Genomic DNA, 21,871 nt, shown 5'->3' with positions numbered 1-21,871 from the left:
AGAGGGGAAGGTAGAATGGGATGAAGAGAGCCAGGCCAGAGAGCTGGCTGCAAGTGCCAGGCATTGCACTACTGCAGATCCTGAAGGAGGGAGCACTGGGAATCCAGGAATGAATCCTGAACTGCTGCTGATGACGTGTTTCAAGCTCTAGTCTCTGAAAGATTATTAAATGGAAGTGGAACAAGTTCCTACATATGGTCAGACTAACTAGTTTTTTATGCTTCTGATAAAAGGGACCAGAGCTTTGCTTGTTAAATGCTTAGTAGGCTAGTTACATGAATCAATTTTATTTTATTGAAATTCAGCATATATCATGTTACTCAACTATAAGAAAGTGCAAATATAAAAATCTCCCAGTTTTCCTTTTACAAAGCTCCCTAAAGTGCTTTTTGGAGTATACTTGGAGTATACTTTGTAGTATACTTGGAGTATATACAAGTACACATACTTGTAGGAGCTGAAGCTCCAATACTTTGGCCACCTGATGGGATAAGCCAACTCATTGGAAAAGAGCCTGATACTGGCTGGGAAAGATTGAGGGCAGGAGGAGAAGGGGATGACAGAGTATGAGATGATTGGATGGCATCACTGACACAAGAGACATGAGTCTGAATAGACTCCAGAAGATAGTGAAGGACAGGGAAGCCTAGCGTGCTGCTGTCCATGGTGTCGCCAAGAATTGGACCCGACTTATCAACTGGACAACAACAAAACCAACCAAAAGCCTACTGACAAGATTTACATTTGAAATTTAGGTATCTGTGGATGAGATGGCTGGATGGCATCACCGACTCGATGGACATGAGTTTGAGTGAACTCTGGGAGTTGGTGATGGACAGGGAAGCCTGGTGTGCTGTGATTCATGGGGTCGCAAAGAGTCAGACACGACTGAGCAACTGAACTGAACTGAACTATTTAAAATCACGTTATTAAAATCACACTAATTTAGAAATATTGTTCTTTCTCCTCCTCATATTCATAAAACATTGTCTTCAAATTCGTCATATCCATCTTTGACCTTAATGTTTTTACTATCATTGGAGCTACATCTTAGATCTATGAATATGTTTTTGCAGGCCACACTTTTAGTTTTTCTAGATACATCCCTTTTGAATATGGAAAAGATACTGACTATTTTATCACAAGTTACAATTATTATTATTTTACAGTGTGTCCAATTGGTGCATATCTTTGATCATCACAATTTAAACACATTATTACTTTTTAAAGGGATCTTTGAAAGGGTTTACAGTGGCCGTTTACACATGAAAGTGTGAGCTCATAACCCCAGGCATTTAAATCTGTGTTTGTCTTCTTTCATTGATACCATCAGGTGACCTCTGTAGGCAGCCAAAACCCACCTTAACTTAGGTTCTTCTAGGCTGATGTATCAACCCCCACTGGTTCATATTCAAAATAAAGAATTGAAAGAACTCCCCACAGCAAGAGTTACTTTGTAAGTATTTTCCTATAAGGTGACTTGTTTTTTCTGAGGGATAATTGTTTTAGGATGAATCCTTTTCTTATATTTACTCTATTAATGGTTCTTTTACCACTTCTTCAGCATTTGCGTGAATCTCAGGCAGCAACTCTGCTTTCTGGAATGGGCCTTCTCTGGGAGAGAGGGGGAGATGTAGGGAGAAGGGAAGTGATGATCTATGCTATGAAAGTTGGTGCAGCATGAGATTTGCTTTAGATAGAAGCTGTGAAAGAGAAAGTACCAAATGTATGAGTTGTTGTTGTTTTTTTTAACCACTCAGCTATGAATGGAAATTATTCTGTGCTTCCGATTGAATTTCTAGAAAAATTCCATGAGCTGTCTTTTAAACAGAGCTGTCGAGAATGCAGGCAGGTGGCTAGATCTGCATTTGTGTTGCCATGGCACCTGTGTCTTGGGGACTTGGGGGCAGTCACTGCATCTGACCCCTAGATTCTCACATCGTCTCTTGGTTGTTGAAAACCACAAACTGATACACATATTAGTTTATATCGTGTACATAGACTAGGCACACACACACACACATATTTAATAGTTCATATTATATAAAGTTGCATGTGGATGTACATCCATTTAAATATATAGTAGGGAAGGAAAAAATCTTTTCCAGTACCCAGCTTAGATTCTCCAGATGGGGCCATGTAAATTAGACTGATCGAAAACAAATTAACAAGAGAAAAATAAACAGAAATTTATTGACATGTGCATTGTGTATGTACACCTGGGAACACCCATTGATGGGTCACCCAAAGAGTAATTACATGCCCTTGTATGCCACCTTAGGCTAAAACAAAGAAAGGGTTTTAGGCTTTGGGGCTGGGGAGACAACTCATGGGAATGATCCAGGAAAAGTATGGCAAACAAGAGTTGTTTAGTTAGGTTTGCCATTCAGATTTAAGTCAGTTCCTTCTCCATTGATTAAAATTGTTAGGAGTCCTCCACTCCTTGGTATAGAGAGGGAGACATCTTTACAAAAGGAGACTTAATGCCTTGTTTTTAGAGCTTTTTCTTCATCTCCTGGTTATCAGTGGCCTTTAGCTTAAAATAATCTATATACCAAAGAGGCCTGTTTTGGGATGGCATATTCTGGGACTCCTCAATATGTGTAATCTGACTTCAGTAAACTTAACACCATTCTGTCCATAGAAACACTTAGCCTGTGCCCTGTCAGAAGCAGGAGTAAACTTTTGACAAATGAGTAGACTTAACTCTGAACTCTTATGTTCCCTTTTGGCCATATCCTAAGTGACCAGTTGCCTCATGACTGGAGAAAGTGAGAGATGTATTGTTAGGACTAAGTTATGTTGTTCATTAAAGAGGTTTGGGAGGGCAGACAAGGGTTTCTTTAGGTATATCTCCATTGCAGAGTTAGAATTGCTGGGTTGTAGGGTCTGTGTCCTTTCAGTGTTATTACCTGCTACTGTGTTGCCCTCTAGCAATTTAAGCATTAATTAGTGGTGTACTACAATTAGCAGGACTTCCCTGCTGGCCCAGACGGTAAAACGTCTGCCTACAGTGCGGGAGACCCGGGTTCCACCCCTGGATCGGGAAGATCTCCTGGAGAAGGAAACGGCAACCCACTGCAGTCCTCTTGCCTAGAAAATCCCATGGAGCCTGGTAGGCTACAGTCCATGGGGTCGCAACGAGATGGACACAACTGAGCGAGTAATTAGTGGAGTTCTATTTTTTGCCATCACCCTCTCTGAGACTTTGTTGTCAGCAGTCTTAATTTGGGAAAAATAGTATCTTTTACATACATTTCAAATATCTTCCCCTGGGCTCTTGTTTGCCTTTAATCTTGCTTATTTTTATGTTCTTCTTTGTCTTTTTCCTTATAGTTTGGTATAAAGATATTCTCCTATATGCTGTTTTAATCACTTGACTCAAGTTTTTCATGTTTGAGTTTAATCAACATGGATTTTACTTATTTACTTTTAGGATGTGAGGTCGGAAGGCAGTTTTTATTAGCATCACTTACTGTCCATGTTTTTTCCTTTAATATTGGATTTTCCCATCTCTGCCTTAAACCAAGTTTTCGTATGTACATGGGCTATTAGGAATTCTTTAATGAAAAATGCTGCTAAAGGGACTTCCCTGGTGGCCTCATTGCTAAGACCCTGTACTCCCAATGCAGGGAGCCCAGGTTCAATCCTTGGTCAGGGAAGTAGATTCCACATGCAGTAGCTAAACACAACTAAGACCCAGCATGGCAAAAAAAAAAAAAAAAAAAATGCTACTAGAGGACATTTCCTGAACAGTACAGCCCAGTAAATGCTGTGCGCCTGACCTTTGAATGATGCGGGCTACTACTGATAACGTAGCTGTGGATCTGTGGCCATTGGGAACTCTTTTCTAGTGTTCATTTTTGTTTATGATTCAAACTTAATTTTCCTTCATTACTTCTGGAACACCTGATGTTAAAACAAGGTTTTCTAAAAAAGGAATTGGCAGTGAGGGCAGTGGGTCTCAAACCTGGCTGACCATTAGAATCACCTGGGGAGTTTTGGCCTCCCCATACCCTCCTCCAGGGTTGTACCCCCAACCAACTAAAACAGAACCCCTGTGGGTGGGACCCAGGCATTGGTATTTTTAAGCTCTTCTAATAGGCAGCCAGGGTTGAGAACCCATGGTTCATAAAGGATTCATAGAGGATCTCAGCCTTGATAGAGAGGAATGCCAGCTAATTACAGAGACTCTGTCAACTCTGACCACCCGCTGAATCTTGTACTCAAAGTATTAGGATATTTGTTCAGAGGAATGTTTTACCTTGTCACCTTTGTTTAACCTTTACTAGTTAAGAAGAAGAAAAGTGTGGTGAGCGGTTGAAAAAAAAGATAGTTATAAATTAAGAAAGTCCTATTTGGAGTCAAACTCAAGCATCAGCCTCTGAGCTGAAATCCACCGTGACTATTAAAGAAAACCTTTTTGATCTATCAAACATAAGAATGCATCAGAATCCTCTGGAGGACTTGTTAAAAAGAATCCTCTGGGTGGGCCCCATCCCAATAGTTTCTGATTCGATAAATCTATGACCTGAAAATTTATATTTTTAACAAGCTCAGCTTGGTTGCAGGTACACTGCCTCTGAGCTACTTGCTCTAAAGGTTTCTCTTGTTGGTTTTTTTTTTTTTTCCATTGTTGGTTTTTTAAATCCTTTCTCCTAATGACGGACAACTGGGCCGTTGCTAGATTCTGGATATAATGAATAATGCTTTTATAAACATTCTCATAGAAGTCTTTTTACGATCATGTGCTTTCATGGGTTAAAAACCTGCATGTGGAATTGTTGGATCACAGGGTAGGTGTATGTTTAGTTCTAAATGAAACCACTAGCCTTTTCCAGAGTGATTGTACATGTCACACTCTCACCAGCAGTGTGAGGGCTCTGGTTCCTTGACACCCTTGCCAGCATTTGGTGTTGTCCCTCTTTTCAACTTTAGTCATTCTGCTAGTGGATGTGGAGGGGTATTGTTAAAGAGAAAATGATTCATGACACATGTTAAAGAAGACTTTATTCAAGGAAGACTACTATGATGGGTGTTTTGCAGTGGGGGAGAGAGATTGGGCTCAAGTCTGAATACAGCAAGGAAAATTGGGAATTGATAGCATTCTTTGGCATTGCCTTTCTTTGGGATTGGAATGAAAACTGACCTTTTCCAGACCTGTGCTGAGTTTTCCAGATTTGCTGGCATATGAATGCAGCACTTTCACAGCATCATCTTTTAGGATTTGAAATAGCTCAACTGGAATTCCATCACCTCCATTAGCTTTGTACGTAGTGATACGTCCTAAGCCCACTTGACTTCACATTCCAGGACGTCTGGCTCTAGGTGAGTGATCACACCATCGTGGTTATCTGAGTCGTGAAGATCTTTTTTGTATAGTTCTTCTGTGTATTCTTGCCACCTCTTCTTCATATCTTCTGCTTCTGTTAGGTCCGTACCATTTCTGTCCTTTATTGTGCCCATCTTTGCATGAAATGTTCCCTTGGTATCTCTAATTTTCTTGAAGAGTTCTCTAGTCTTTTCCATTCTATTGTTTTCCTCTATTTCTTTGCATTCATCACTGAGGAAGGCTTTCTTATCTCTCCTTGCTATTCTTTGGAACTCTCCATTCAGATGGGTATATGTTTCCTTTTCTCCTTTGCCTTCAGCTTCTCTTCTTTTCTCAGGTATTTGTAAGGACTCCTCAGACAACCATTTTGCCTTTTTGCATTTTTTTTTTCTTGCAGATGGTCTTGATCACTGCCTCCTGTACAATGTCACGAACCTCCATCCATAGTTCTTCAGGAACTCTGTCTATTAGATCTAATCCCTTGAATTTTTTTGTTATGTCCACTGTATAGTCATAAGGGATTTGATTTAAGTCATACTTGAATGGTCTGGTGGTTTTCCCCACTTTCTTCAATTTAAGTCTGAATTTGGTAATAAGGAGTTCATGATCTGAGCCACAGTCAGCTCCCAGTCTTGTTTTTGCTGACTGTATAGCGCTTCTCCATCTTTGGTTGCAAAGAATATAATCAATCTGATTTTAGTATTGACCACCTGGTGATGTCCACGTGTAGAGTCTTCTCTTGTGTTGTTGGAAGAGGGTGTTTGCTATGACCAGTGCGTTCTCTTGGCAAAACTCTGTTAGCCTTTGCCCTGCTTCATTCTGTACTCCAAGACCAAATTTGCCTGTTACTCCAGTTATCTCTTGACTTCCTACTTTTGCACTGCAGTCCCCTATAATGAAAAGGACATCTTTTTTGGGTTTTAGTTTTAGAAGTTGTAGGTCTTCATAGAACCGTTCAACTTAAGCTTCTTCAGCATTACTGGTTTGAGCATAGACTTGGATTACTGTGATACTGAATAGTTTGCCTTGGAAACGAACAGAGATCATTCTCTCGTTTTTGAGATTGCATCCGATACTGCATTTTGGACTCTTTTGTTGACTATGATGGCTACTCCATTTCTTCTAAGGGATTCTTGCCCACAGTAGTAGATATAATGGTCATCTGAGTTAAATTCACCCATTCCAGTCCATTTTAGTTCACTGATTCCTAAAATGTTGATGTTCACTCTTGCCATCTCCTGTTTGACCACTTCCAATTTACCTTGATTCATGGACCTAATATTCCAGGTTCCTAAGCAATATTGTTCTTTCCAGACTTTACTTCCATCACCAGTCACATCTACAACTGGGTGTTGTTTTTGCTTTGGCTCTGTCTCTTCATTCTTTCTGTAGTTATTTCTCCATTGTTTTCCAGTAGCATATTGGGCACCTACTGACCTGGGGAGTTCATCTTTCAGTGTCTTATCTTTTTGCCTTTTCATACTGCAAAGATGGACACAGAAGTACAAAAGTCAAAGCCTGATTGGGAGGAGGATTCAGAGGAACATAATTAAAGTTTCATTAAGTAGAGTCTCTTGGACAGCAAGGAGATCAAATCAGTCAATCCTAAAGGAGATCGACTCTGAATATTCATTGGAAGTACTGATGTTGAAGCTGAAACTCTAGTACTTTGGCTACCTGATGTGAAGAGCTGACTCATTGGAAAAGACCCTGATGCTGGGAAAAATTGAAGGCAGGAGGGAAAGGGGACAACAGAGGATGTGATGGTTGGATAGCATCACTGACTTAGTGGACATGAATTTGAGCAAACTCCGGGAGATAGTGAAGGACAGGAAAGTCTGGCATGCTGCAGTCCATGGGGTCACAAAGAGTTGGACATGACTGAGAGGCTGAACCACAACAACAATAGTCTGTCAATGTTGCAGTGTAGAATATTTGCTTCTAAATCGACAGAAGCGGTCTCTAATTGATTTCAACATCTATTTAACTGCTATACATATAAATACATGTACAGTGTGTGTGCGCAGATGTGTTTGACTTTTCAAAAAAGTAGTTGTGGTGAAATCTTGGTGCGTGCGTGCTAAGTCATTTCAGTCGTGTCCAACTCTTTGTTACCCTGTAGACTATAGCCCTCCAGGCTCCACGGTTTATGTGAGTCTCCAGGCAAGAATATTGGAGTGGGTTGCCTTGCCCTCTTCCAGGGGATCTTCCTGACCTAGGGATCAAACCCCAGTCTCCTGCATTGGCAGGTGGGTTCTTTACCATTACCACCACCGGGAAGCCCAGAAGCTTGATATTAAGTGTTTTGTTGTAATTCTTAATAATTTCTAACTTCGTATTATAAAAATTTTCAAATATACAGAAAAATTGATAGTATTTGTTTGCCTTCCACCTAATTTCCCCGACTCCCATAAACTGTTCAAGGATAAATTTTAAAAGATAAGATCATGACTCATACAGATATAAAATGAACACCTGTCAAAGATTTTATTTGACTGATGAACCCAGTACTTCAGATAAGATCTCAACATGCCATACATTTATAGTCAGATAGGAATGTGGAAATAGATTTGCAAATGGATGCAAAACTGGTCAATAGTCATAGAGTGATAGTTAGTTGCACTTTACTAGATACAATTTGCATATCTGTGGACAGAAACTATTTGCATTACTGTCAATTTTCTGCAAATTAACTTCTATCTCTATAGAGTTGTGACAAGTCTAGTCTCACAACTAGACTAGAGATAACCTAGTAGAGATAACCCAATAATGGATCATCCAACCAGGACACAAGTTTTCCTTTAGGGGTTGTGTGTGTGTGTGTGTGTGTGTGTGTGTGTGTGTGTGTGTGTGTGTGTGTATGAGACTATATGTATATGACTGTTTTTTCCCCTGGATTTGGAAAGAAGATGAAGTTATTTTGACAGTTAACCACTAAACAATAAAGCATGCATCTCTTAAGAATAACATTCTACATAAAGACAATAAAATTACATCTAAGAAGATTAATAATCAGATAATCATGATGGTATGGTCACTCACCTAATGATCAGACATCCTGAAGTGCGAAGTCGAGTGGGCCTTAGAAGGCATCACTACGAACAAAGCTAGTGGAGGTGATGGAATTCCAGTTGTGCTATTTCAAATCCTAAAAGATGATGCTGTGAAAATGCTGGACTCATACACCAGCAAATTTGGAAAACTCAGCAGTGGCCACAGGACTGGAAAAGGTCAGTTTTCATTCCAATCCCAAAGAGAGGCAACGCCAAAGAAAGTTCAAACTACTGCACAGTTGCACTCATCGCACACACTAGCAAAGTAATGCTCAGAATTCTGCAAGCCAGGCTTCAATAATACATGAACCGTGAACTTCCAGATGTTCAAGCTGGATTTAGAAAAGACAGAGGAACCAGAGATCAAATTGCCAACATCCGTTGGATCATCGAAAAAGCAGAGAGTTCCAGAAAAAACATCTACTCTGTTTCATTGACTATGCCAAAGCCTTTGACTGTGTTAGTTCAGTTCAGTCACTCAATCGTGTCCGACTCTTTGAGACCCAGTGACCTGCAGCATGCCAGGCCTCCCTGTCCATCACCAACTCCCGGAGTCCACCCAAACCCATGTCCATTGAGTCAGTGATGCCATCCAACCATCTCATCCTCTGTCGTCCCCTTCTCCTCCTGCCCTCAATCTTTCCCAGAATCAGCATCTTTTCAAATGAGTCAGTTCTTCGCATCAGGTAGCCAAAGTATTGGAGCTTCAGCTTCAATATCAGTCCTTCCAATCACAACAAACTCAAGGAGATGGGAATACCAGACCACCTGACCTGCCTCATGAGAAATCTGTATGCAGGTCAGGAAGCAACAGTTAGAACTGGACATGGAACAACAGACTGGTTCCAAATAGGGAAAGGAGTACTTCAAGGCTGTATATTGTCACTCTGCTTATTAACTTCTATGCAGAGTACATCATGAGAAACGCTGGGCTGGGTTAAACACAAGCTGGAATCAAGATTGCCAGGAGAAATATCAATAATCTCAGATATGCAGATGACACCACCCTTATGGCAGAAAGTGAAGAAGAACTAAAGAGCTTCCTGATGAAAGTGAAAGAAGAGAGTGAAAAAGTTGGCTTAAAATTCAACATTCATAAAACGAAGATCATGGCATCTGGTCCCATCACTTCATGGGAAATAGATGGGGAAACAGTGAAAACAGTGAGAGACTTTATTTTCTTGGGCTCCAAAATCCCTACAGATGGTGATTGCAGCCATGAAATTAAAAGACACTTGCTCCTTGGAAGATAAGCTATGACCAACCTAGACAGCATATTCAAAAGCAGAGACATTACTTTGCCAACAAAGGTCTGTCTAGTCAAAACTATCGTTTTTCCGAAGAATTGATGCTTTTGAACTGTGATGTTGGAGAAGACTCTTGAGAGTCCCTTGGACTGCAAGGAGATCAAACCAATCCATCCTAAGGGAAATCAGTCCTGAATATTTGTTGGAAGGACTGATTTGTAGCTGAAGCTCCAATACTTTTGTCACCTGATGCGAAGAGCTGACTCATTTGAAAAGACCCTGATGCTGGGAAAGATTGAAGGTGAGAGAAGAAGGGGACATGAGTTTGAGTAAACTCCGGGAGTTGGTGATGGATAGGGAGGCCTGGTGTGCTGCAGTCCATGGGATCGCAAAGAGTTGGACACAACTGAGCAACTGAACTAAGAAGATTAAAAATAAGTCTTTAATACTGTCTAATATTCACATTTGTTTTTCAGTTTCCCCAATTTCTCAAGATTCTTTTTATAGCTTTCTGGTATGTTTTGAATCTGGAGCCAATCAAAGATGCTTTATTTCAGGTTGTTTAAAATTTTTGAAGAGCTAATCCTTTGGGAATTGAATTTTCTTATGACTAATCCTGATGACCTTTCTTGTAACATTTCATGTAGCAGTGTTTCTGAAACAGATGCTTTCCGATCTCATCCTCCTCTGAAGAGAGCCAAATCACTTTCATTAACATGGTCACAAACTGTGTCCTTTGCCCTCAAGGAAAATGAACCTATGGGCTTTTTGCTGTTTACACAAGAGAAAACTATCTTTTACTGTAGGGCTGTTAATACCTTTTGTGTTGTAGCCAGTTGGTAGCTGCCTTGCCTAGCTGCCGAAAGGAGAGATTAACTAGAACAGAATAGTCTCTTGCTTGGAGATAAAAAGGAGACATGGAAATTCAAGATAAAATTCAAGATAAAATGAAAGGCCAGGGAAAGGGGACATGCTTTAGCATCTCTATATTGAAGCTGAGCCTTCCTTCCTTTCTTTCTTACTCCCTTCCTTCCTAATTCTGACTTGAGAGCTATACAGTGTTAGAGTTCTTCATGATTTAGGTAACTTTCTTTTTAAATAGTTACCCTCAATTCTCCTATATTTAAAGTGAGAATTTTGATAAAATTTTAAAAAGGAATTTAATTGTAATTCTTGTTCTGTAGACACTATGCAGTTGTGACTGCTTTTCTTAATTCTGTCCCAAAGGCTAAATTTCTAATTTTACTAATGTTTGGAGGCCCCCAAGACCACTCTTAGATTCACTGATTCACTGCTAGTTCAGTTCAGTTCGGTTCAGTCACTCAGTCGTGTCCAACTCTTTGCGACCCTATGGACTGCAGCACACTAGGCCTCCCTGTCCATCACCAACTCCCAGAGTTTATTCAAACTCATGTCCATTGAGTCAGTGATGCCATCCAACTATCTCATCCTCTGTTGTCCCCTTCTCCTCCTGCCTTCAATCTTTCCTAGCATCAGGGTCTTTTCAAACGAGTCAGTTCTTCGCACCAATTGGCCAAAGTATTGGAGTTTCAGCTTCAACATCAGTCCTTCCAGTGAATATTCAGGACTGATTTCCTTTTGGATTGGATCTCCTTGCAGTCCAAGGGACTCTCAAGAGTCTTCTCCAACATCACAGTTCAAAAGCATCAATTCTTTGGTGCTCCACTTTCTTTATAGTCCAACTCTCACATCCATACATGACTACTGTAAAAACCATAGCTTTGACTAGAGGGAGCTTTGTTGGCAAAGTAATGTCTCTGCTTTTTAATATGCTGTCTAGGTTGATCATAACATTCCTTCCAAAGAGTAAGCATCTTTTAATTTCATGGCTGCAATCACCATCTGCAGTGATTTTGGAGCCCCAAAAATAAAGCCTGCCACTGTTACCCCATCTATTTGCCATGAAGTGATGGGACCGGATGCCATGATCTTAGTTTTCTGAATGGTGAGCTTTAAGCCAACTTTTTCACTCTCCTCTTTCACTTTCATCAAGAGGCTCTTTAGTTCTTCACTTTCTGCCATAAGGGTGGTGTCATCTGCATATCTGAGGTTATTGATATTTCTCCTGGCAATCTTGATTCCAGCTTGTGCTTCACCCAGCCCAACATTTCTCATGATGTACTCTGCATAGAAGTTAAATAAGCAGAGTGACAATATACAGCCTTGACGTACTCCTTTTCCTATTTGGAACCAGTCTGTTGTTCCATGTCCAGTTCTAACTGTTGCTTCCTGACCTGCATACAGATTTCTCATGAGGTAAGTCAGGTGGTCTGGTATTCCCATCTCTTTCAGAATTTTCCACAGTTTGTTGTGATCCACACAGTCAAATGCTTTGGCATATTCACTGAAGAAGAAATAGATGTTTTTCTGGAACTCTCTTGCTTTTTCAATAATCCAGCAGATGTTGGCAATTTTATCTCTGGTTCCTCTGCCTTTTCTAAAACTAGCTTGAACATCTGGAAGTTCACAGTTCACGAATTGTTGAAGCCTGGCTTGGAGAATTTTGAGCACTACTAATGTTACTGAAAACTGGGTTTCCCTCTTGGTGGATGTTGAGCCAAAAGACACAGCCAAATCAAAGATTGGAAGCAGGAAATATTTATTAATAAAAATAGGGAGGACACTGGTGAATCTTTCCCAAGGCAGTATCTCCCTTAACAGCAAAGCTGGGAAAGTTTTAAGCTAGGGTACATGCATATTCATGATTAGGCTTGAGTCCAAGCTTTAGTTGATTAAAGTCAGAAGGATCAGTAAAGGTCAGCATGGTCAGCCTTTGGTTTCAGTAGATCTGGTGGTTGAGGCCTCGAGCTACTCTTTTCCATTAAAAGAGAACTAGGAATTTTCACAACTGATGTGTTATCTTTGCTACTGTTAGTTTTCTTGCCTGATAATTTCTGCATTCTTTGGTCTCTTAAGATCATTGATTACTAAGACCTGTTCACAGGCAAGCATTGTGGCCAGGCTTAGGTCCCAGAATGGCTTTGGCTTAGGCCAAAAATGGCTTCTCTTATGTCAGGAAAATCATGTCTGATTTTCTTTCTCTGGGGACCTCTACCTTTTCTGCTTACACAAAGATTCAGAGTACTCAGAATATAGCTGTACTCAAGGTGATGATTTATTATAGCAAAAGGCTAGAAAGCAAATCAGCCAAGGGAGAAGGCTCATGGGGCGAAGTCTGCAGGAAACTAGGACAAGTTTCTAAGAGTCCTCTCCCAGTGGAGTCACAGAGAAGGAGTTTAATTTCTCCGGTATCAAACTGTGACCGCACATGCAGAACTGCCAGGGAAGCCCATTAGAGACTTGTTGCTCATGGTTTTTAGTGTGCCTGGTCACTAAAACCAGCACCCTCTTTTTAGAATAATTCCAGGCTCCCAGAAGGAAAGTAGCTACTCAGCATAAACTACCTTGCTGATACAGTTTAGGCTCAGTGAGCCAGTCTTGTCAACGCTGGGAATGGTGGGAACCCTGGCATGTTCTAGGCTCCCAGACTCCAGCGAGGATCTATCTTTCAAGGAGGCCTTCCTAAGGATAGCAGTCTCAGGCCTGCTATGGTAACTGTTTTATATACAACTAGCTTTTTTCCTTTCCTTCTGCTATGCAAATCAGAACATTGAAAGAATGCTTATATCTTCTCAGTGACCAAATTACTCAGATTTATATAACACTGGCAGATGACATGCAGAGAAGGGGAAGCAGAAAGGGATGTTGCATGCTTTGGCGATTACTTTCATTTTCTCATCCTCAGATGACTAGTTTTTAGTTTCTGTATCAATCCACTACTATTTGTTTAAAAAACTGTAGGCTTATTGCTAGTACTATTTTGAAAGTTGTACTCTGAAAATCATACTTTGTGCTTTGAAGTGATTGGATTGTTTTCTCTTAAAAAATACACCAGTTCCTAAAAACAACCCGCAGAATGGGAGTAGGATAGGGAACTTGTATCTAGAATACATAACGATTTATTACAGTTCATTGACAAAAGACAAATAACCCAGTTTAAAAAATAAAGAAAGATCTGAATAGACATTTCTCCAACTAATATCTACAAGTGTCCAATAAACCTGTGAAAAGATGCTTAATATCATTAGCCATCAGGGAAAGGCATTCAAAACTATAGTGACTTACTGCTTCAGAAACACTAGGATGGCTATGATAAAAACACATAATAGCATGTTGCTGAGGATATGAAGAAACTGGGACTCTCATATGCTGCTGATGGGAATATAAAATGGTATGACTGCTGTGGAAAAGTCTGGCAGTTCCTCAAATGATTACACATTAATATACGATCCAGCAGTTTCACTCCTAGTGATGCCCAGAACTCGGCCTCTGGGCACTAGGGCCAAATCAAATCTCAGAGGCAGAGTTTTGGGTGAAGTAGAAAATAATACTGGGCTGGATGAATTACAAGCTGGAATCAAGTTTGCTGGGACAAATATCAGCAACCTCAGAAATGCAGATGATAACACTCTAATGGCAGCTAGTGAAGAGGAACTGAAGAGCCACTTGAGGAGGGTGAAAGAAGGGAGTGAAAAAGCTGGCTTAAAACTCAACATTCAAAAGATCATGGCCTCTGGTGCCATCACTTCATGGCAAATAGATGGGGAAAAAGTGGAAACAGTGGAAACAGATTTTATTTTCTTGAGCTCCAAAATCGCTGTGGATCATGGGGTGACTGCGGCCATGAAATTAAAAGACGCTTAATCCTTGGAAAAGCTATGACAAACCTGGAAAGTGTAGTAAAAAGCAGAAACATCACATTGCTGACAAAGGTCCATATAGTCAAAGCTATGGTTTTCCCAGAAGTCATGTATGGATATGAGAGTTGGGCCATAAAGATTGAGTGCCAAAGAACTGATGCCTTTAAATTGTGTTGGAGAAGACTCTTGAGAGTCCCTTGGACAGCAAGGAGATTGGTTCAGTTCAGTTCAGTATCTCAGTCATATCTGACTCTTTGAGACCCCATGGATTGCCCTGTCCATCACCAACTCCTGGAGCTTGCTCAAACTCATGTCCATTGAGTCGGTGATGACATCCAACCATCTCATCCTCTGTCGTCCCCTTCTCCTCCTGCCTTCAATCTTTCCCAGCATCAGGGTCTTTCAGATGAGTCAGTTCTTCACATCAGGTGGCCAGAGGATTGGAGTTTCAGCTTCAGCATCAGTCCTTCCAATTTCAGGACTGATTTCCTTTAGGATTGACTGGTTTGATCTCCTTGCAGTTCAAGGGACTCTTAAGAGTCTTCTCCAACATCACAGTTCAAAACATCAGTTCTTTGGCACTCAGCTTTCTTTATAGTCCAACTCTCACATCCATACATGACTACTGGAAAAACCATAGCTTTGACTAGATGGACCTTGGTTGGCAAAGTAATGTCTCTGCTTTTGAATATGCTGTCTAGGTTGGTCATAGCTTTTCTTCCAAGGAGCAAGTGTCTTTTAATTTCATGGCTGCAGTCACCTTCTGTAGGGATTTTGGAGCCAAGAAAATAAAGTCTCTCACTGTTTCCATTGTTTCCCCATCTATTTGCTATGAAGTGATGGGACTGGATGCCATGATCTTAGTTTTTTGAATGTGGAGTTTTAAGCCAGCCGTTTCACTCTCCTTTTTCATTTTCATCAAGAGACTCTTCAGTTCCTCTTTGCTTTCTGCCATAAGGGAGGTGTCATCTGCGTATCTGAGGTTATTGATATTTCTCCTGGCAGTCTTGATTCCAGCTTGTGCTTCATCCAGGCCGGCATTTTGCATGATGTGCTCTGTATATGTTAAAAAAGAAGAATATACAGCCTTGACCTACTTCTTTCCCTATTTGGAACCAGTCTGTTGGTCCATGTCCAGTTCTAACTGTTGCTTCTTGACATGCATACAGATTTCTTAGGAGGCAGGTAAGGTGGTCTGGTATTCCCATCTCTTCAAGAATTTTCCACAATTTGTTGTGATCCACACAGTCAAAAGCTTTGGTATAGTCAGTAAAGCAGAAGTAGATGTTTTTCTGAACTCTCTTGCTTTTTCTATGATCCAACAAATGTTGTCAATTTGATCTCTGGTTCCTCTGCCTTTTCTAAATCCAGCTTGAACATCTGGAAGTTCTCAGTTCATGTACTGTTGAAGACAGCTTGGAGAATTTTGAGCATTACTTTGCTGGTGTGTGGGATGAGTGCAACTGTGCGGTAGTTTGAGCATTCTTTGGCATTGCCTTTCTTTGGGATTGGAATGAAAACTGACCTTTTCCAGTTCTGTGGCCACTGCTGAGTTTTCCAGATTTGCTGACATATTGAGTGCAGCGCTTTCACAGCATCATGTTTTAGGATTTGAAATAGCTCAGCTGGAATTCCATTACCTCCACTAGCTTTGTTCGTAGTGATGCTTCCTAAGGCCCACTTCACTTCAGACTCCAAGATGTCTGGCTCTAGGTGAGTGATCACACCATCATAGTTATCTGGGTTATGAAGATCTTTTTTGTATAGTTCTGTGTGTTCTTGCCACCTTTTCTTAATGTCTTCTGCTTCTGTTAGGTCCATACTGTTCCTGTCCTTTATTGTGCCCATCTTTGCATGATATGTTCTCTTGGTATCTCTAATTTTCTTGAAGAGATCTCTAGTCTTTTCCATCCTGTTGTTTTCCTCTGTTTCTTTGCACTGATCACTGAGGAGGGCTTTCTTATCTCTCTTTGCTGTTCTTTGGAATTCTGCATTCAGATGGGTATATCTTTCTTTTTCTCCTTTGGCTTTAGCTTCTCTTCTTTTCTCAGCTAGGAGATCAGTGAATCCTAAAGGAAATTAATCCTGAATATTCGTTGAAAGGATTGATGCTAAAGCTGAAACTCCAATCCTTTGGCCCCCTGATGTGAAGAACTAGCTCATTGTTAAAGACCCTGATGCTGGGAAAGATTGAAGGCAGGAGGAGAAGGGGATGACAGAAGACGAGATGGTTGGATGGCATCACCAACTCAATTGACATGAGTTTGAGCAAGCTTCAGGAGTTGCTGAAGGCCAGGGAAGGCTGGCGTGCTGCAGTTCATGGGGTTGCAAAGAGTCGGACACGACTGAGTGACTGAACTGGACTGAACTGAGACAGCACCAGGACCCTGTCCCAGGCTGCACCATCCTTTCCTGGCTAACACTCCCTTATCTCTGCATCCCCTCCCTTCCCTGATTAGCAACTGTTTGAATCTGCCCTTTGGAAATCAGGGAAGATCATGGAGGCTGGTGTCTGTTCCCTACAAACAATGAATGGGTAAAGGGTGCTGGCAGAGAAAGGCTCCTGTGCCCAGGAGGCTCAAAGGGTCCTTCTCAGTTTCATGTATGCGTGCATGCTAAGTCGCTTCAGTTGTGTCTGACTTTTTGTGACCGTATGGACTATGGCCCACCAGGCTCCTCTGTCCATGGGATTCTCCAGGCAAGAATACTGCAGTGGGTTTCCAGTTCATACTCCAGGGGATCTTCCCATCCCAGGGACTGAATGCATATCTCTTATGTCTCCTGCATTGGCAGGGAGGTTCTTTACCACTAGCGCCACCTGGGAAGTTTCACTAGGTATATACATACGAAAACATATATCCATCCAAAAACTTGGACAAGAATATTCATAGCAGCATTATTCATAATAGCCAAAAAGTAGAAGCAACCTAAATGCTCATCAACTGATTCCATTTATATAAAATACTCAGAATAGCTAAATGGGTTGTGAAAGAAAGTAGATTAGTGATTGACAGGGGCTGGAAGGATTGGGGGTGATTGCTTAGGGGTGTGGGGTTTCTTTTTGGAGTAGTGAAAGTGTTCTAAAATTGATTATGGTGATGATATGCAGCTCTGTGAATATAGTAAAAACCTCTGAATAATACACTTTAAATGGGTACATTGAATGGTATGTGAGTTATATCTTGATAAAACTGTTGGAAAAACGTACCCATTCTTAAGAGAAAATAAAGTGAATTATTTGTTCATTATCATGAACAGCTGATCTGAAATACTCTTGTATTTATTAAAATTTATAATGTATATTTTCAGACACAAGTCAGTTACTAACTTCATTGGACTGTCACTTGTTCATTCTGAAGAGGAGTGATTAGGAAACCAGAAGAGAAATGAGACTATGTTGGGAATGGTTTAAGCAATTTCTTCTTTGCAGGTATGACATACCTGTGTTTCTGTCAGGTGTCTTACTTTAGAAATAAACCTCGGTTTTCGTCACCTGGTTCCTGGCTGCTTATGTTGCCCAAGTGGTGACTGATGGTGGGACTTCCCTAAGAAGTTCTTGGCTGGAAGCTTTGCCTCCTGGGTGTCTTAAGTGTCAGTTAGAATGCTCATCCATTAGCCTCTGAATAATATTAAGTCATATGGATGTGAATTGATTTGTGTTTAGGTACAGGAAGTGAGTTTTCCTCCTACTTGCTTTTTGTTTTATTCAAAATTCATCAGTTCACTTGAACTATAACAGTATATTATAAAAAAACAAAACAACAACCCCCCAGTATATAGTACACAAATCTTTGTATGTAATGATCTTCCTGACATATGTTTCTTTCTTTTTTTTGAATCGTGTTCGGCATATACCCGGGAAGGCGTGACTGGCCATACAGTCTGTGTTCCGCCGAGTCTGCTGCTTTGCATTAGTCCCATATCAGTGTCTGGCAGGGAGAAAGAATCCTGAGGAGTCTGGGACAACTTTCTTACTCCTCGTGAGACAATCTCGCAGTGACTTCAGTCTGTTTTTTGAAGTATTGTAAATTCTTAGCCAGACAATCCCTCAAACTCATGTTCAAAGGCAAATACCAAAGCATATCCTGAAACCGAATATAAATGAATTTTAGATTGGCTGCCGTTTTAGCTGATACACATCGCTGCTCCCCTCATCTTGATTCTTGCACACTTGTCAAAGGAGCTAGAAGCTCTAACTTCAGTGGGTGTTTCAGAAATATTAAATAATGCATTTTTTATATTTCCCAAGATGGTTAGATAGCATCACTGACTCAGTGGACATGAATTTGAGCAAACTGTGGGAGATGGTGAAGGACAGGAAAACCTGGCATGCTGCAGTCCTTGGGGTCGCAAAGAGTCGGACATGACTTAGAAACTGAACAACAGCCGCGAGAGGACATTATTCCGTATCTTGTAATCTCAGCAAGGGCTGGCCTCACAAAGCAAGGATGGCTGGGAAGGTGAAACCCTGTGTCCTGCTGGTCAGTCCCCTCCGGCACTACTGTGCTCTTTCCTTACATCATGCTGTGGTCTTCAGAGGAGAGTGTGGTCACCTCATTTCCTTTGTGACTTGACTTTCTGAGATTCTCCGTTTTATGGGACCGTGGAGTTGCTGTGTGACACAGGTCTAATGACCAGATGTGCTGTTTCTTTGGTGTCTCCACGATCAATATTCTTGTAATTCCCTTCAGGAATTTTAATACTGTTCAATCTGTATTTAAATTATTAAATCTGACAGTAAGAAGGAGGACCCTTGGCAGAAATTGAGTATTTGAGAATGACCAGTTAACGAACACCTAGACAACTTCATAGAGCAGGCGAAAACAGATCTTTCAAGCAAAGGGGATCTGTCTTTATCTCCGAGTAGCTGGTGTCGGGATGCCAAACCACAGAACTGCCATTAGTTTGGATATTATGGATTAGTTTACTGGAGAAGAGGGTTGTGATGTTAACGTGGTTCAGATCATTCTTTCTGTCCTTGTCCCACACCTGTCATCCTGCAGAGCTCCTGCACGCAGTCATATCATGCTGTTAGGCTCAAAGCCACACCAAGGAACTCTAGCCAGTAGGCATTTGTGGCAAGAGGAACAAAAAGTTGATGAAAGTCTTACCTGCTTTTGTTTTCTCTCTCCCATCTGCTACATCCTTATCAGGCAAAAGTAGAAGAAAAGATCCAAGAGGTCTTCAGTTCTTACAAGTTCAACCACCTTGTACCAAGGTAAGCTGTCTGAGTGGATCTGGGAAATACCATCTCCCATGGGAGCCTTTCTTCTCTCCTCCTTGAGCTTGTCCAACCTCGGGGTGTTGTAGCTATGAGGTTGGTGTTTCCTCTCCTTGTGGCTCCCTGAAGATGCTCCTGACGCCAGCTCCTGCCACTATTAAAATACTGACTGGAGGAGTTGTGCGCTTGAGCTGAGCCATCAGGTGTTACATGGGGATCCTCCTCAGGGCCTGAACTCTGAGCTCTGAAGATGGAGAGAGAGAAGAAGTTTGTGATCCTGTAGCTTAGTTCTGACCCGCTGCACTGGTGTTCAGAACTCTCAAGTTTTCTCTTTCACGTAACACTTTGAAACAGATGTAGAGTCAGGGGGATGGCAAAGGATGGATTCCTTTAGTGTATATTATGACTTGACTGGGGAAATGTGGGGTGTTTGAGCCTCTCCTAGCCTGGCCCTTGGTGGCTGTGCAGCAGATTCTCGGGGCCACACTTTAAGTGAGAAAGACAATGCCTTTTGTTTTCCTTAGTGCTTAGCAAGTTGAAGCCTTCTAGGCTCTTTTGAGGCAGAAATTCCAAAAGGGGGATTATAAACAGAAACTTATCAATTTGAACCTTCATTTTCTCTCCCCCCCCCCCCCAGTTTTGTAATGTATTACACTAGAATTTCATAAGGGCGTTTCTCTTGTAATCACAGATTGCTTCTCTGAAATCACCCTGTGCGATCTTTCCTCATCAGTAGTTCAAGTTGTGTTTGCTCATCTTTTTATATTGATGTTACAGTACTTTTCCTAGACAATCTCTGAACATAGAGTAGTTGGGCCACTGGCTGGTTCTCTCTGGGTGGGAAGCTTATGGGTCTAAAATCTGGCCCGATCTTGTTCATGTCTCCCAACTTCCTGACACCTCCTCATGCACTGACTCCTGGCAAGTCAGTCTCTGGGTACTTTTACTTACTGGAGCATTATAAATAGTTCTAGCCTCAGTTAACTTTGTGTCTTTGTTTTTTGTCCCTATTTCCCTAAAAAAGAAGTTTAGCTAGAAAACTCTGATTCGCCAAGACAGAAAGAGAGTCAGAAAAAGGGAAAGCAAGGTGGAAAAATTCTCTTCATCTTCCTTCCCTGGGGAAGGAAAGCATCAGCTAAGCAGAGAAGTCTTTTTCCGAACTGCTAACCTAAATCTCTGCATTAACCCAAAGCTCCGACCTCAGAAAATGAATTATGGCTCTTGTCATGAGTGGCAGCTGGAGCTTAGCAAATGGCACTGTTTATGTAAACAGCTCAGGGAGAAGGAGCCCTCTGGCCAGTACAGGCTGTTTTCCCGGAGGTGGTGGGACTTGGTAATGCTGTGGGGCATGGTGGCTTCAGGAGGGGTTTGTGGTTAGAGTTGCCCTGGGATGACTCACCTGTTGTTCTCTGAGTCTCTGTCCACTGTGGACATATGTCTTCTGTGTTCCCAGAGGACCTTTGATCATTTGACATTCCCTTGTCACCCACCATAAGAGGAGAGGCCTTGGGCTTTCCTTTTATCCTTACTGAGATGGGAGGGAGATTGGGAGGTTATAATCTGAGAAGCTGTGTTTGGGGAGTGGTAGTAGAGGACAGTAAAGGAGGGAAGTCCCTTGATTCATAGGTCTTTAGGTCAGATGTGGGTAGAAAACAAAAAGTGTTCCTCCTTCGTGGAAATAGAATACATTAGGGCTCTGGGTTTATTTCAGGAATCTGACATTTCCCATTTTATCATTGTTGCCTATGAAAATGAGTGTTTTAAAGGATGCTAAATAGCATCTTATGTCATAGCATGCTAATTAATATAGAGACTTTACACATTGTGGGTGAATAACAGAATGTAAATCAGCTTATCAATATAAGGCTGGGGCTGAACATCTTCACCATAGAATGAATTTCTGGGACATAAGAAGAGATATGAAAACTTAATCAGCATTTTAAATTACTGTCACAATTATAATATTTAACATTTCATCAGTCAAATTTAAAAATTTTGATATTATATTGCAGGAACTAACCTTCCTTGTTAGCTACAGTGAATATTCAGATGTTAGCGATTAATCTAGGTGACACAGCTTGTTTGTGTCTCTGAGGTCATGATGGTGATTGGATGTGATAGAAACACACACATACTCCTGAGACCACTGGCCATGCCCTGGTCCAGGGATGTCAGGGATGATTCTGAGGAGGCATCCATCTATTCAGCCTTTCAGAGCCACTGCCAAGTGGAAGATTTGGCTGAAATTCAAGGCTGAAGCTGAATGTTGTTACATCCTGCCATTTTTTCCTCATCCC

General features: G+C 41.2%; 1 protein-coding gene across 1 annotated transcript in view; it reads left to right on the top strand.

Moving 5' to 3' along the window:
• The window catches only part of LOC102189488 (protein farnesyltransferase subunit beta), a 79,345-nt gene that overhangs the window by 14,221 nt on the left and 43,253 nt on the right, over window positions 1-21,871 (top strand). Inside the window, exon 2 of the mRNA XM_018054063.1 lies at window positions 19,507-19,571. Within this exon, the coding sequence (XP_017909552.1) occupies window positions 19,507-19,571 (65 nt within the window). The remainder of the gene's footprint in view (window positions 1-19,506; window positions 19,572-21,871) is intronic.

This window comes from Capra hircus, chromosome 10, assembly GCF_001704415.2.
Source record: "Capra hircus breed San Clemente chromosome 10, ASM170441v1, whole genome shotgun sequence".
In the NCBI taxonomy this organism is placed as follows: domain Eukaryota; kingdom Metazoa; phylum Chordata; class Mammalia; order Artiodactyla; family Bovidae; genus Capra; species Capra hircus.
Note: the sequence above shows the minus strand (reverse complement) of the source record. Positions and strands in the feature narration are given on the sequence as shown.